This window comes from Emys orbicularis, chromosome 10 (assembly GCF_028017835.1).
Source record: "Emys orbicularis isolate rEmyOrb1 chromosome 10, rEmyOrb1.hap1, whole genome shotgun sequence".
NCBI classification, from domain to species: domain Eukaryota; kingdom Metazoa; phylum Chordata; order Testudines; family Emydidae; genus Emys; species Emys orbicularis.
This window is the reverse complement of record NC_088692.1, coordinates 63769253-63787082: the sequence shown is the minus strand read 5'-3', so window position 1 is coordinate 63787082 and position 17830 is coordinate 63769253. Positions and strand designations below refer to the sequence as shown.

The 17830-nt window shown below is 42.1% G+C and overlaps 1 protein-coding gene across 1 annotated transcript in view; it reads left to right on the top strand.

Moving 5' to 3' along the window:
* The window catches only part of AQP9 (aquaporin 9), a 38979-nt gene that overhangs the window by 7128 nt on the left and 14021 nt on the right, over window positions 1-17830 (top strand). The window contains exons 2-3 of the mRNA XM_065412307.1: window positions 10497-10623; window positions 14362-14499. Coding sequence (XP_065268379.1) covers window positions 10497-10623; window positions 14362-14499 — 265 coding nt within the window. The remainder of the gene's footprint in view (window positions 1-10496; window positions 10624-14361; window positions 14500-17830) is intronic.

Genomic DNA, 17830 nt, shown 5'->3' with positions numbered 1-17830 from the left:
TCCCTTGTATAATGGCAGAATTAATTTCTAAGCCATCCCTAAAATGGTTTATGACTGATATGGCAATTTCCTGCAATATTCTTGAAAAACCTTTTTATGTTTAATTTATGTATTATTGTGGGCTGGGGTTGTATGGAACCTCTCTAGGGAGGAGTGGCAGATACCAGACCTGGCAGTTCTAAAAAGACTATATTGAAAATATGCCAGACAAGTGTGGACTTCTGGAACAATAAGTGGATTTTCTGGGGAGTCCCCTGGGAAAGGTTAATGCAAATTCCCCAGCTCCAGGAGAGTATCATTGTCTGCTGATTACCTGTTACAGCAGGCCAAGCTCAAAGGCCTGAGCACTATAAAGAAATAGGCTGATCTGTCCAGTTTTTGTTCTGGTTCTGGATCTAAGATGTAACTATGGGGAAAACCCAGTTGTGGGTTGTGAAGGACTAAAACCTACCAGACCCCTTGGTTGGAGAAGGCAATGACCTCTGGTAAGCCTTTTAGCATGCACGTAGGAACTTCTATTGTTTTGATATGTTCTCTCTCTAATGCTTTTACCTTAACAAAAAATGTGCTTGCTTAGAAGCAGCAGTGTGGTAACTTACACCTGCAGGCAATACACTGGTCATAGCCTTTGGAGAGAAAGCAAAGCACAGCCACTGGCCTGTTTAAGCAGATTGACTTGTTGGGGGTATCACACTGTAAATCAGGGAACTGCCTTAAAAACCCCACTCAGAAGGAAGTGAGGCACAAATCTCTACCCAGAAGAAGTGACAGCAAGAAGCTGGAAACAATTAAATGGGTGCCCCTGGGTGGACGACATAGGGAGAAAATAGGTGCAGTTGTCTTGAAACTGTGACTGCACAACACCCTCAAAAGAAGAGCCAGAGAACTTAAATTCATAACTCTGCTGGATGCTAAAAACCATAGATTTAACAAGTGCACTTATCTTGGCTCATTACAACATTTTGTAACATACCCTATTGCCTGCTGCCCTTAATTGCCCACTTCATTTTAAGTGGTCTTCTACAGCAGGTGTGAACCCCTTATGCTTAACAATCTATTCCACCTTCTGTTTATCTTAGGCACTCTGGTTACCTTCTTCAGACCTAAGGAAGAGCTTGTCCCTTCCACCAACAAAAGTTGGTCCTATAAGAGATTAACTCACCTACCGTGTCACACTGTTCTATTAACATTTCAAAAAAAATTAAACTTACAAAATTTATCCTATTTTTGAATGAAAACAAAGTTCAACCAGCTGAGGGCCAATGACCAACGGCATTGTACACCCAGCATGGGGTGTGACTGTACATGTGGGAGCATGACCAAGGCCCTGCATTCCCATTCATTTGCCAGCACCTGGAGGAAGTACATACTGCACTTTTCAGGTACCACTCTCCCAGGAGCCATCAGGCCAGCTTCTGTCCTATACAGGCACAACACCTGCAGACACTACTGCCTGGGTGATACAACTCCCCAGCCAGCATTGCTGTGGTTAAACATGCTTTTACTTTTTTTAAGCTTTTACGTTTGTAAGTTGGTGCAGGAAGGAAAAGAGACAGACACCTCTCAGTACAAGAATAAATTATGAGACTTGCAAGGAAACACCAAATTAATATATTCTAGTTCTTCTCAAGAAGTTAAAAAGTAATTCTTCCCTCCTTCTCTTTTCTCTGCATCCCAACCCCCGTTTGAAGCAGACACCCTCCACCCCTGCAAGGTAGGGTACAACCTGAACTCCTTCAGAGTGTTTTCCTTTCCGACCGTCTCCTGGATTTCTAAAACCCAGTGAGAACCTGAAAATAATTTTCACTGAAGAAATTGGTTCAAACTTGTTGTCTTGGCTAGTTTAGGACAGAAAAGCATTTCAGTATCCAGGGTTGAAGAGGGCAATATTAAATTAGTAAAATATGAGAGAGTACAGACCTTTCCAGTTTCCCCGGGCAATTTAACAGTTTATTCCTCCTCTATAGCACATGCAAGAACAAAAATAAAACATTTAAAACACTACTTTAAAAAATGAAGTAGGGTCTATAGCTCAATATTTCTCATATATATGTTTTATTTTACATAGAGCAATTTGAACCAGATCTTCATGTGTTTTAAAGCTTAAATGTACTCATTTCTGCCAGAGCCTGTGAAATGTACAGTATATCACTGTCTCCTAGTAGTAATGTTTTTTGCCATTAAAAAGAAACATTTTCAAAATGATAATCATTTTAGGGTTTATGTCCATACTATTTAATTACTTAAATGATCAGCTTTAATTCCAAACCTTATTTTATTGGATAGTGAAAACAAATGGAGGGAAATCCATTTGAGCCTGAAAGGATATTGATTGTGTCCCAGGAGATCTCCAGAAGAATGGATATGGCACTGTTATTGCTCCAAGTTTGATTAAATTGCAATAGCAGGACAAAACTAAATATATAACTAATGATAAAGAGCCATGTGGTTTTAAAGTAGTTACATGATTTTTTTTTTTACTAGTAGACTACATTTTTATTGCACCATGAAAATTAGAAATGATATCAGCCAAAACACTGGAGATATTGGAAAAGATGGAGATGAGGAGTACTTTTTGCTGAAGACTTTCCAGAAAGAACAAAAAAGCTTCATAAAAATCCTGTACCCTGAATTCTTCCAGAGCTCTGACCCTACATACTAGCTGTTTTAAAACATGCCTCTGTTGTTGTTATGGTTTGAATTGCGATAGTGCTGAGGAGCTCCAGTTATGGACTAGGCTCCATCGTGCTAGGTGTTGTACCAACACAGAGCAAAAAGATGGTCCCTATTCCCAAAGATCTTACAGTTTATTATAAAAACAGCTAATCAGGAAATCAAATGGGAAATAACGATTTAAGCAAAGCTGATTTTGCAAGTAAATGGATTGTAAATGAAAGAGCACTATAAAATAGACAAAGGAAAAAACTTTCAAAGGGATACCATCGACTTGATAATTGTCTCTCTGTCTGAAAACAGCTTAGCTAGTATTATTAACAACAACACCTAAGATTCCCGTAACTGAAGAAGATCACAGAAAAATATTCTTTACATTTTCAGTTTTACTTTGTGCATTTGACAGCAATTTGCGTATGATCAATTTCACTGTTTCCCCCGTAGAATCAGGTATTTAGCCAGTTTCCCCTCCTTGTGAAGATCCTTCATATAGCAACAGGGAAAAATAATTTTTTTTTCAAATAGGAAAATGTGATTGTCCCCCTGCCAATTTTTGTGGTTTTACAAACAGGCAGAGGTAGGACCTGTAAACTTCTTTCTTTCTTTCGATTATACTGCTGTCTGTCACCGCAGTAGCTGAGCAAAGCAACTTTCATACATGCTTGACAGCAATACAAAAGACCCTAGTGGAGTCTCTGACTCTTCTCCCATTTCAGAATAAAAAAAACCTGTTTGGGATATTTTTTAGGGGTGTGGGAGGGGCACGGAAGTGTTAGGGTTTAAAAAAAAATTTAGTTGTTTGATTTGCATTACAGCTATGTTCTTTTGAGTTTTCTTTAATTGACTAGATTTCCATGTGTCAAATGTTTGAGCAGATCGGAAATGTCCACTGTTCCTTTGTCTGCATTCATTTTAGAAAATGAAGCTTTGGAATAGATTCAGCCCTTGAGACAAGAAGGTGCAGATCACACCCTGCAGCACTAGCAAGGCCTATTATGCCCCATGGAAGAGGGTAGCAGAATTAACCTGTGGGAAGGGCTGTTGGTGTTCTCACTGGCCCTCTTCCTTGAGGCGTCCACAGGTCAGGGACAGCTTCAGGGCTGCTCAACACTGGAAAGTTAGGTTGACCTAGCTAAGTCGCTCAGGGGTATGAAAAATTCACTCTTCTGAGAGACATAGTTAGGCTGACCTAAGCCCAGTATAGACATGGCTAAGGGAGTGGAAGAATTCTTCTATCGACCTGGCTACTGGCTACTGCCTCTAGGAGAGGTGGATTTACTTCAGTGACAGAAAAACCCCTTCCATCACTGTAATAAGTGCCTACACTATAGCGCTACTGCAGTCGCATTTCTAGCCTAGACATACCCTCAGTTTCCCTGGAGCACTCCACCAGAACCCAGCTGGCAGAGGTTGTCAAAGGCACGCGCAAATTAGCACATCGCCTGAGAACCTAGCTATACCTAATCCCAGGCCAGGGACACCACTTTATGGGCTGCGCTGGTGTTAGGACCCAGGGACTAGAACTCAGGTCTGCAGAGCCCAGGGCAGCTGATATTCCCACAGTGGCACTGGGAGGCCATGCAGAGGCACAGCTAGGGAGCACTGTGCAGAGTAGGTGCTGCAAAAAGCACTGCCCAAGGGACCCAGAATGACTGTACCTTGTGGCCCTCTGATTGGCCAAGTACTCCTACTTAGCCCCAGGAAGTTGTCGGGGCAGCCACACAGATTTTGGCCTGCTGGAACACCAGACTTCGCCTCATCTCCTGATCTCTGTCTCTGAATCCAGCCTGACTTCAACCCTGATTTCTGCCTCTTGATTCTAACCTGGTACTATCTCTGATCTCCAGTCTCTGACCCTAGCTTGACTCTGACCCTGACTCTTGTTTACGGGACCTGGCCTTGCGATTGCTCCAACTCCTGCCAGGCAACTCCCATCCCTGGTGGGCAAACCTCAGCTGTGACCGCCTATACCCTTGTCCCTTACAACTGGTTAGACATGTTCCCCACCACAACCCAGCAGAGGACAGTTTGCAGCCATTTCAGCTGCCCACCTGATGGACTTTCTGGAATCCTATATCCTGCAAAATTCTAAACAGCCAGGGGGAAATATGGCTATTGCCTTAAGGATGTCATGTCAGACAGCTTTCCCTTAGAGATGGTCCTCCAAGCTCCCAACAGGTTCCCATGACAATCTTTCTGCTTCCACAGACTCAGAATGGATGAAGCTAGGATACAGTAAGGACTCTCTCTCATGGGATAATAGGACTTTTAGCCTATTGTACTGCATTGCATTCTGGGGCATCTCAGCCTCAAAGAGCCAGATGCAGCTGTAGAATAATCCAGACAAATATTAAAGAGGTCCACCTTGCCTAAGAAAGAGGGAGAAGGCATTTTGCCTGCCAACAGAAAATGTCTACCGGGGGGTTGCAGAGAAAGGTAGGAAGGTGGGTCTGGTGTTGGAAAGGGGCAAAGAAGCTGTCCTCCCTTCATAAAGAAATCTGCACTGAAAGTTCTACTGCATTAGAGTGATCCTTGGAGCAAGCAAACATGCGTGTCAAAGTGTGGCTGTCCTCGGAAAAGTGACTAAAACAGACACTATTATTTTTCAATGACTTCCAGATTAAGAGTGCTTCATGGACAAGTTAAAAGATGGGTTTTGTAACTGCCACCTCTGGGATCAGCCTGAGTTTGTGCTGAGTTCTTTCCTTTTTGTACAATATCAGCAGTTGTAAAGATCCTGGAGATCATATTCTGACCTCAGCGACACCTGTGCCACTCCATTGTAGGCTTGCACAAGTGTAACTGACTGGAGCCTAGTGGACAGTTCTGATGATGATGCGCAAGATGCAAAAGAATGCAGCTCATTGTCTAAACTGTGTTGGCTCTTTGCAGCTAACAGCGGTATAAAGCAATAAACTTAGTTTTGGCACTACAGGAAGTAGACAGGACTCTGAATACACAAGAAGCAACTCTGTTGAGTAAAGAGATACCATTCTTATATATACTTATGAATTGCACTTTAAAAGGACTCAGACACTATAGCCTCTATAGAAAATATATTCTCTATAGTTCTGGACTTAGACCTTTCAGAAAACCCTTTTTAATACCAAAAATGCTATTATTAGATACATCTTTGCAGAAATCCTGACTATCACACAGATGGAGTCAGTATGCTCTCAGTCTCCCCAATGTCTGGGGAAAGTTCTACAAGCTGCCAGGGAGCAACAAGGATATTATGCTCAAAGGAGCCCAATTGTTCTCCTTCCCCTGATGTTTGTCATATTACCCAAGACAAAGGAAAAGCTTCAATGTCTGAAAAGCAAGCTCTTCTAGCAGAGAATGTGCAGACAGCCATCCCACACCCAGCCAAACTACATGTTATTGACGACAGTAATCTTATTTGTTTTGGGACAAAAAGAGTCAGCCCTGAAGCTACAGGGGCAAATTTAAGCAGAAGAGGCTGCAGACAACTGCTGAGGAGATGAGAACTTGGCAACAGAAGATAAGATAAAGGTATCTGCCCTCGATTACACGCAGGCAACCCCCACTGATTTCAATTGTTTCAAACAGTGAGATTGCATGGGTGTAACTGAAGGCTGAACTTGGCCTAGAAACTTAAAATATTGAGTTACAATGTGATGATCCAGTCCAGTTTCAGCTCAGACTAGTGGAGATTACCAAGATATTAAATTGCTGCTTATGTAATTATATTATGAGGCGGTATTTGCAGTACTTGCAAGCTTAGCTCCTGGTATGCATATAATTGACTGTGCCCACGATAGACAGTACTCATTCGGCTCTAATAAATTTGTTAGTCTCTAAGGTGCCACAAGTACTCCTGTTATTTTTGCGGATACAGACTAACACGGCTGCTACTCTGAAACATACACACTGGGCAAGGCATTGAGTGCCTTAGCTACCTGTGCAAATTTTAGTTTGTGTGCCTGCTTCTGTGGGTGCAAGCACAAAAACAGAGGGGCTAGAGCTGAAAACTTGGCCCAGGGCATCACTACATATTTAGAAAAGACAGCATTTAGCACTCCCTGCCTCCCCTCATCTTCCCACCCCAGTTGTCTCACTCGCACACTGACTGGATCACATTTTCAAGAAGGTGGTCTCTTTTTGAGCCTGCAAAACTTGTGCCGAGCCGTTCACTTGAGGGATACCAACTGACTGAGCGCAAACTGTACCTGCAGAAAGGTACATAGGTACCATAGCAATACTGGGATCTTTTTGTTACACTTCTAAGCTGTGTCATTCACTAGGTCTTGCCTGGTGCAATTTCTCAGATATCCCCATTACAAAGTCTGAAGAATGAAGTAGCTGCAGAGCACAACGCTTTACTCATCCTCTACCAGCTCTGGTCCCATCAACTATTACAATACACCAGTCTTGTGGTCTAAGTCTCGAGCTGCTTCAATCCAGGCATATGAGCCTGAACGACCCAGGCTGTAGCTAAAGATAATAAAACTAGTCAGATTTGAAAACAATTAAAAATGCATTTTGTTTTAGGTTTTGTTGTGAGTGTCTAATCATTAAGTATATCATCCTTAAAGCACAAGAGAGAATATACATTACAGAAGTGTTCCACTCTTAGTATAGCATAAAGCAGACTGAAGCATGGAATTTGTGGGTCTGCTTCACAAGATACAATGCTATAGCCTATACTACTACTTTCTAACACAACAACCCTATCTATAAAATATCCTGACAACTGCAATGCTTTGGCACCACATAATGCTTTGTTTGCTTGTGAGTGAGCATATAACCTGTAAGCAACAGCCGCACCTGGGTAGATGATGCAGTCGGGTCAGACAGGCCAGGCCAAAGGCTTTTTGCGGATATAGTAATGTTAGGGTGTGATTTTTTTTGGCAACAACATTTCTAAAATAGCAAAAGCCCTAGTGTAGATGCAGTTATACCAGCATAAATGTGATTTCACTTGGGGAACCTGTATAAGCTATGCTGGAAGAAGAACTTTTTTTGCTGGTATAAACAGGGCCGGCGCAACCCATTAGGCGACCTAGGCGGTCACCTAGGACGCTACAATTTGGGGGGCGGCGACCGCGGCAGTATTTCGACGGCGGGACCTTCCGCCGCCTCTGTGGGGGGCGGCATTTCGGGGAGGGACCGTCCGCTGCCTAGGGTGGCAGAAAAGCTGGCGGCGCTCCTGGGTATAAACTGCATCTGTACTAGGAGGGTTTGCCTGATAGCTATACCAACAAACCTTTTGTAGTTTAGAGTAGGCCTAAGGCAAAATAGGCTTTTACTGTTGTTCTGCTTAGCTTGTGCAAAGAATTTGCTTCACTCTCACAATACGCACTTCTCCAAGAACAAATGTATATACATTCAGATAAACAGAGTTAGCAAGACCATCTGCAATGCAGCCATCTGGTGGTTCCCAATAACATTACAACAGTGATTAAGAGAGGTGATTAGCACTGGCTAACTTGGAATCACTTTTAAGTAAAAATAAGAAAGTGATCGTTCATGAGGAGCAAGAAAAATTAGAATCCCATACACATGGACAGGTAGAAAACGAATATGCACATGAACGTGAATCACCAAGGTAATTAACATTGCTCAAGATGATCCCACTCACACCCTAACAAGGAGTGAGTCAGACTGCACTCTGGCTCCTGAGGCACATGCTACTATCCAATGAGCCTTAGCCTCTAGATACAGATGGACATGGAAATGGAAGTGTTCAGGCTGTTGGCCCCAGGCCCCAGTTCAGCTGTGGATCCCTAGTCAGCAAAGCACTTAAGTGTGTGCTTACATTTAGAAATGTGCTTAAAGGAGATTTTCAAAGGCACAAACTGACTTGTGGTGAGAGTTGGGTGCCTAACTGCCTTTTGTGACATTCACAATCTTCCCTATTGGTTTAATGTGGGACTTGAGCATGTGCCTAAAGCTAAGCATACGCTTTAGTGCTTTGCTTACTTGGGATGGACTTAATCAGTCTAAGTGCTTTGCTGAACTGGGACCTTGATGAGAACCAGCATAAAATGTAAATTCATTAACCTAGTGAGAATGCCGCTCCACCCCCCCCCCCCCGCCCCCCTGTGAACTGATGGAGAACACTCATTTTAATGATGTGCCATGTGAAGAATGCAGAGATAATGAAGCACTCGTGAGTGTTTCCGCTTGTCCACACATCCAAGAACAGTGCTAAAATAAAATATTCACAAGTGGGCAGATTTTCAAAACGCTCAGTACACAGCAAATTCCCTTTGCTCTCAATAGGAGCAGTTGGGTGCTGAGCACTTTTGAAAAGGTAGACATAAGTGGTAAAGGAAAGAGGCATTCACTAGTGAGCATGTATAACTATTTATTTTACAGGCTGTTTGCACAGGGCAACAGAAAACAGGTAGATCTATTTGGCTGTTTTCTCCAGAACTTGCTCCAGCTTGTCTCCTTCCAACCTAGGCCCACAACTTAATTAGTCCTGGTCTTTCTTTCTTGTTTCTGACCTTTGTTTATGTAACGCTGGATCTTTCCAATTGTTCCAACCTCTTCTCCTCTATACTGTCCTGTCCATTTTATGGACACCTGGCATTTTAAATATTTTTACATGATATTCTAGCAATTCGTATTCAGACAGAGTGTTGTCTGATCTCAAGACAGCATTATATAAGCTCACAATAAAATCTCCAAAGATTGCTCTTTTACCTGCTGGTTGAACTGTGTAATCCAGAGTTTCAAAACAAAGTTACATGCTAAGAAACTGTTGGGATATATTTCACAATTTTTTATCATCATTTTCTCATTGTTTATAATAACCTATTGGAACTGAAATCTTACCAGACAGAATGATCTTCCCCAATCAGCATCCAGCCACTGGAGTGGACTTGTTTGTTTTGGGAGGTGGACTTCAGAAAGGGCAGCATTAAAAAGATTTAGTCTGAAAGAAAAGTCAACATAAATATATAAACTTGAACATGTTTCACACAATAAATCAAGTTGAATTTTGTGAGGCTGGTGCACCCGAAGGTGTGTTCCTTTCCAGCGACACACAGCCCGCAGGCTCTAATGCAGGCTCCGTGCTGGGCTGAATTTCACCAACAGAGCTCAAAAGCATTTTCATGGGAGAGACCATATAAAATTCTTTGTATACCCAACATAAGTAGAGCTAGGAGGCAAGAGCTAGGTTTGCTGCCTTTTAATGAAGCAAAAAGAGAAATGTAACATTGTCATTGCACTTTTTCTTCCAACCTAGAAGTTCATTTTTATTCCATGAATACCAGATCCTTCTCTGTTATAATATAGGACAGGGATAGGCAACCTATGGCACGCGTGCCGAAGGCGGCACGCAAGCTGATTTTCAGTGGCACTCACACTGCCTGGGTTCTGGTCACCGGTCCGGGGGACTCTGCATTTTAATTTAATTTTAAATGAAGCTTCTTAAATGTTTTAAAAACCTTATTTACTTTACATACAACAATACTTTCGTTATATATTATAGACTTATAGAAAGAACCCTTCTAAAAACGTTAACATGTATTACTGACATGCGAAACCTTAAATTAGAGTGAATAAATGAAGGGTTGTTGACCCCTGCTATAGGACATTGGTGGATAGAATTCCTACCCACAACAAGCCACGCTTTCTGCCACTGAATTGAGGGAGATGAAAACCAATACCCAGCACAATTGAAGTACTGGTTGTCCACATGCCATTGATTTCAAACACTTGCATTTCTTGACTAACACGTTTCCCCTGCCATTAAGGCAGCAAGCAGGAGTTACAAACTATCCAGTAAGATCTCATTTACAGCTTGGTGCCAGCATGCTCATGTTTTACCTTTCCCTTCTGAACTACAGGCGCTCGGATGTGGGTCTGTTGCCCAAGCTGTCCTTAGCCGAGGGGCCATGGGTGGAACCGTAACAGTATCCGTTGGATTTGCAATGGCAGTCACTATGGCAGTGTATGTCTCTGGGGGCGTGTCTGGTAAGTCATTTTTTTTTTGTGAAGCATTCATACCACAGCTTTCACAGATTTATATATAGTCCAGTTTCATGGTATTCTTATCAGTTACACATTTAGCAACTTCAAGTTGCTGTCTGTACCATTATAGCAGAGGATAGATCAGATCTTCCATTAACCCCATCCCTCCCCACACTTTCCTTTTTCAGTATTTAATAAATTCAGCCACCAGTTTCCATTCTGGATTTAAACACGTAGCTCCTCGGGATCCTGGTCCTTACAATAAGTGCTTTGCACCAGGTCAGAAACCAGCCAAGCCACTGCCCTGAGGTTTCCTCAGCAGAGAGGGCTCCCTGGACAGCATAGGAGCCATGTTAGGGTAATGGCCAGGAAAAGCTGTAGAGTCCTGCAATGCCCAGCTACTACAATGATTCCCAGCTGGGTACAAGTTAGAGTGACCCTGAAGTTGCTCTAACTTGCATCACTAGCCAGCCCTAGATCAGGGATGTATAAAGGTGACATACATACACCTTTGCCATCCCCTTCCCCGTGTCTGCAGCAAGGGGAACTGAGCCAGACTACAGATCTAGGTCTCAGGTCAGTAAAGTAGCAAGTGGCTTCCTCCTCTCCCCGCGTGCCTCTCCCCCCCAGATTTGTAAAATAATGTCAGTTTGGTAACTTTTAAGAATCAGGCATTTCAGAAATCAATAAAAGATGAAGGGATTCAAGGAAAAGGTTTAAACATGCCAGATGTTCTTCATAATCTGGGAATAACATGCAAACCCATAATAATTCTCTTCTTGTACTGTGAGACTTTCCCTTTGTTTCTTCCCTTTCCACTTGTCTCTATATAAATAAAATCAGTGAATCTATCCAGGCATCTCTAATGTGCCTATCACTGAGGTAACTCATTACAGTACTGACATGTAGCACACTTATACCCTCCCATTCGGCTCTGACCAAATTAATCCTGGGAGCGTTTGTATACTTGCTTTCAGCTCTAGTGTTTATTCTGAGTTAGCTCTCGCACCTAAAAGGGAAGCTTGCATTTTTTGTTTATAACTTAAGCAAAATTAATTGCAAGTGAAGAGGAGACTGCCATGGTTAAAGTTAAAGGGTTCCCTTGCCCTCTAGTTTCGGTTGAGGAAACTGCGACCACTGATAAAGAGGGGCAGTTCAGCCGAGCAATAAGCATTTAAATCTAGTTGCCTTGGAAGGAATTGCTGTGGCTGTTTGTTTTCTCCTCTCTAGTGTGTTTTTACGCAGACAATACATTGAGATAACTGACAGAGGATGTTTCTAGGTTCATACCAAGAAGTGGTTCAGTGTATTGTGAAACAGCCAGATCTCATTACCTTCACTCAGACAGATAAGTGTGATTCAATAGTATCACACAAGCTTAATTTGGTAGTACAGTATGTCAGGAATGCTGTTCTAATCTCAGCAAGGATTAACTACAGCTGTTGCTTGTGATGTGGATACAGTTAGGTTAGGTCTTCCAATGCAGCACTATGAAAATAACCTGGAAAGCACATCTCACTTTTTGTACCTTTAAAGGATATTCATATGGACCTGTCTAAAATATATGGGGCTCATCTGTGGCAAGGTTGCAAAGCTTTTCCTTTGAGAAGGGATTCTGCATGCAGCAAATTTTCTCTGGGAAAGAGCAGATGTGTCAATAGGATGTGACAACCCAACATCTAATTATTTGTATATGTTGTAGAATATCCGTTTCCACATAGCCTCATTAATAAACCCTCTGGCTCACTAGAATCCTGCATTCCCAGGGCTAAGTGCTGCTGACATCCTTTGCATTCTGAACTCTGAAACCTGTCGATATGCATCCGAAGAAGTGGGTTGTAGCCCACGAAAGCTTATGCTCTAATAAATTTGTTAGTCTCTAAGGTGCCACAAGTACTCCTGTTATCCTTTGCATTGGTACTTTAGGAAATTCTAACTCCCTGTATCATAAGGTTAAAGGTCTGGATAATTCGAGCTTTCTTCTAGATGCCATTTTAAGGGAATTTCCCTTTTTCCCACCATTCTGGGGCTGTCTACATCCCTGTCAATGCCCTGAGCATTCCCCTCCCCACATTTTTTCCTCATTTCACTGCTGATGCTTCCCCATCTTTCTGGCTGAATTAGAATGGAAATGACACTTTCCAAAGCCTCTCAATGCTGCTATTTCGTCATTCGAAGGAGCAGTAGGTGGCTCAAAGACCAAGAATCTTGAGTCTCTCCCAAGTCAGTGGTAAATCCACCCAGTAGACTAGCCCATTGCAGATCTAATTTTATCAGCCATTTCTAATGAGCTCCTTTTCCAGGTTATAATCATCTCCCCTGCATGTACCCGCTAAGCACAGGTGTGGGATTGTGGGATTGTTGAAAGAAAAGAAAATTGTTCATTTCAGACAGAGCAAGGAAAAAGAAAGATAAGACAAGGACATATGAAATTCGCATGAAGGATTGTTAAATAAGCTCCCATCCATCTATTAGCTCTATGATGAAGAATTAGAGGAGTTCAGAATTCATTCCAGACTGATGACAGTTTTGGAAAGGATACAAGGGACAGTTTTGGAGAGGATACAAGGGAGGTCTTTATCCTACTTGTTATCTGTGTTTATCTGTTCACGTGTCATAGGTGCTTATGTTTCACAAGATGATAACACAGTGCAAGTAAACATGGAAATAGCAGAGAGAAACCCTTTCTCCATTGCTATCCTTTGACAAAGGTCACTTTCTTATATACATTTTATCAAAGACAATGGCCATCATTTTTCTTGTCTCAATATATCTCTGAATGTGGCTTTACCTGGAAGTTACCACATGGCATGTTCTATATTGTAGCAAAATCCAAGTTCATCATATTTACATTTTAGAATATCTTGAAGTCTACTTATTACTGTAACTAGAAATATGCATTACTTAAGCATCTACTGCACATCCAGCAATAATGAGGTTTACAAAGGCATTCAACACTTTTCCCCAATGCGGATTAAAAGGTGTTGAGGGAAGTGGATAATACATGACGTAATAAACAACACGATTCAGATTTTGATAATGAAGTTGTTACAGTCAACTCAGCTATTGGAGAAATCTCGTCCTTCCTAAATATCTAGGTACTTACACGGTCCCTGTCACAAATGCATTCCTAAATATTTAAAAATAGGTCCCTCTGCTTACACAGGGTCACCACAGCAGCTCCCTGGCCACACACCCTCCTGAACTCAGCATAGGAGTGTGGGGAGGGGTAAGGGTGCGATGAGAGGTAAGAGTGCGTCTATTCACCAGTGAGGGATAAGGGTGCGTCTATTCACTGGTGATCTCAATTCCAGATAGCCTCTAGTCAGCACGACCTGAGCAGTCTGAGGTGATTTTACTTTATGCCAGGGAAGGCTCAGTTCCCATCCAGCCCCAGGATCAAAGAGGGGAGCATAAAGATGACTTAATGCCACCTTCTCCTGAGTGCAGCTCAGCTTAGCCCAGAATCCAGATCAAGATTTGCAGCATGACCAAGTCAACGTTACTTCTTAATCTTAATAAATGCTTGGGAAACAGAATGAACAGTCAATAACATTCTACTGACTCCCCCTCCCCCCAAATACTGAGAAGAGTGAGAGGTAGCAAAATAACCCCTTGCCCAGCAAACCTAGGCACATGGTCTAGTGTTCAAAAGTGCTCACATTTTTACAAACACTCCACTGCCTCCTATTTCTCTGTGTTATCTATATTATTGGTATTATTTTGTGATTTATTTTTCAGGTGGTCACATAAACCCAGCCGTTTCATTAGCCATGAGTGCAACTGGAAGGTTGAAATGGACCAAATTACCTTTTTATATATTAGCACAATTCCTGGGAGCATTCGTTGGAGCAGCAGCTGTCTTTGGGATTTATTATGGTGAGTATATAGTAGACACCCCTATAGGACTTGCAAGAAGTAAGGAAATCTCTGACACCCTGATGCTTCAATGAGTTCCAAGCAGGCACAGAGGTCTGCCACACACAATTCATTGCAGGACTGGGGCCTATGTCACAAAAGAGAAAGGAAGAACTATGGGGGAAGGCTCTCACCTCCCAAGTGTTCGACAATACTAACATTTCAGAAAACAGAAAAAGTTCTGAAATGTAGAAAAATGACTCATTCTTGGCAAATTAGATACTCTAAGAACATGTATTTCTCACAAAGACTTTTACTTATTTAATTCTTAGCATGTATATAGGGCCTCTTCTCCTGCAAGGACTTTAGAAATATTGAAGGACTGATCCAACAGCTCTTATATGAGTAACACCAACGTTGTTCAGTGAGGCTACAGATTGGGAGATCAAGTCCCACCTGACTAAATCTCACACCACCTCTTTGAGCTAGGTATTAACCCTATTTTAGAGATGGAAACTGAGGCAGGGGGTCACATATTAGAGGCAAGACTAGAATGCAGGAATTTCTTACTCCCCACTCTGTCTGGACCATGCTTCTCTCTATGACATGTTGAGGCACAATAGAAAAATAAAATATCAGACTGTATATTTATAGTCCTCCCTGGCTAGATAAATCCTCCAGGACTAGGTCATTTCTTTAACCACTGCTTCTTGTTTAAAAGGACTCACTCCATGCTTCTGTGGTCCCATCCTTAATTCTGTTGATCTCTGTGTGTGTTTGTATTTCATGAAAGCTCTTTTTCTTTGTTTTCTGCTACTGTCTCCTAGGATCTAGGATTACAGGAACTCTCTTTTCTCCAATTTCCCTAGGCCCTCTCCTCTCTCTCTCCTTTAGTCCTTGTTCAATCCCTACACCCATATATGCTCCTCCCATTATACTATTGCTTGTGGTTCCTGAAGCCAGGTAAACTTTTCCAAAGCACCAAAGTGACTTAGGAGCCTAAGTCTCATTTTAAAAAGTGACAGGTTTCAGAGTGGTAGCCGTGCTAGTCTGTATCAGCAAAAAGAACGAGGAGTACTTGTGGCACTTTAGAGACTAACAAATTTATTTGAGCATAAGCTTTCGTGGGCTAAAACCCACTTCATTGGATGCATGCAGTGGAAAATACAGTAGGAAGATATATATATACACAGAGGACATGAAAAAATGGGTGTTGCCATACCAACCATAACGAGAGTCATCAGTTAAGCTGGGCTATTACCGATAAAGTGGGTTTTAGCCCACGAAAGCTTATGCTCAAATAAATGTGTTAGTCTCTAAGGTGCCACAAGTACTCCTCGTTCTTTTTAAAAAGTGATTTAGGCACTTAGGAGCCAAAGCCTATATGAAAGTCAGTGGGATTTAGGAGCTTTTTATAATTTTACTCTACATCATTTGCCTGTGCTATTTTTCTTCACCACCAATGATGTCCCAGAGAGAGATGGTACTTCACACAACGTGATTCTGTAATAATCTGACTGATGTACATATGGAATTTTTAAAGATATACAGAATTAAACAAAAGTAGGGCACAGTTAAAAAGTTTTCTTTTCCCTTTTTATTCGTAGATAGTTGTCATGGAACCATCCACCAATGAGAAGGAGGAAGCCTGAGGAGGGGTCAACTAATCAAGGGCTAACCCAAAAGCCATTCACAGTTAAACTAATCTCAACTCTACACAAAGCTAGAAAGAAAAAACAACCATGGGGTGTACACAGCAGAGTTGTTTTTTTTCTTCAGCTTGCCCTTTTATTACAAAAAGTAGAGACCTGGGCACTCTTACCTCTGAGAAGTTTCTAAAACCATTTTGGGTCTTCCCCGGCTCTAGCCAGCAATACTTACCAGTGACCTCCATTATGAGAGAGGTGAGGCTATTTCTACATTCCCATAGCACCACTTGAAGGCAGGAGTGTGGCACAGAAAGCAATGCTCAGTTTGTTTTCATTGTTTGTTTTCATGGGTCCCTGGTGTTGGTGACCCCTTCCTTCCTCCTTGTCAGGCAGGGTGCCAAGGTGGCAAGTTGTTTTTAGATAGTTAACACACTACAAACTCACAGACAAAAAGTTATGAACCCCCTGCCCCACTGCATGGGCAGCGGAGGGGGCTGATTGTCTGAAGCAAAAGGAAGGTGAAGCAAAAGGACTATTAATGCAGGTTTCCATGGCCCTGGAGCCCACCCCATGTTAGACCCAGTTCTAGTAATAGCTCATTCCAGGTTAGGATCCAGGCAGGAGATCTGGAAAGCTGGATCTTTAGGACCAGAATTTTGTTACCTCAAATTTTGTAAGTCAAATTACAGGAAGTTTTACATTAAAATACCTTATTTTGATATATATAATGGAGTCCTCATTTCTTTCTGCCCTAATGAGTTTCCCCCACAATACCATGCTGCAGCTGTAGTGTGACAAGAAGATATTCCATTCTCAGCCAAGATTTTCAAAACTGATGGGTGATTTTGGATGTCTGACTTGAGACACCTTAAAGGGACCTGACTTTCACAAGGTGGGTGCTTAGCACATCGTGATAATCAGGTCCCTATAAAGTGTCTCAGGTTTAGCACCCAAGAATCGATCACAAATCACTTTAAAAAATCTTGGCCATAATGAAGACCAATGCTAGAAGTGGTAATACCTTACGTACAGATAAAAAGATAAGAGATAACTAACCATGTTCTGTCTGCTATTTGAAAGAAAAAGTAGGTTGGATGGCTAGGAAAATGAGAGTCTTTTCTTTTAGGCTTTAGACCTTCTTTTAGGAGGGACTATAATTTGGGAAAGGAATGCAACTCTGAAGACATTGGTAAACACTAAATTAGATAGAGAAATTAAGGGTAATAAGGCACCAACTCCCATGCCACCAAGCAGGTCCTTCCAGGGAGCTGAATTCTTTGGCTGGGGAATGGCAACATTTGAGAGAAGTGACTCCCTTTCTCCGGGCAGGCAGACATTCGGGTATCAGAAGAAATGTCTGGCAGTTGGTTGAAGTAAAGCCCTCACACAGAGCAGGGAATGCAAGCTCTTTTGGGGCCAGAGATCTCTCAGGAGTGTTCCTTCACCACAGCAAGGGACTATATAATGTAATGTAATGCAAAAAGTAATGTGGCATTTTTCCCTGGCTGCTGGTAACCTGAATGGTTTTACAACAGTAAAATCAGAATGCTGCTGAAATCGGATATCTGAAGATGTCATGTCAGGTCTAGAAACATTTTGCAGAACAATATAAATGTGTTCAAGACCAGGAAACTTTTCCAAGCACTCGTTTGGGGCGAGCAATCAGAAAGAAGGAACACATGAGCCTGGATTTGAAAGATGGA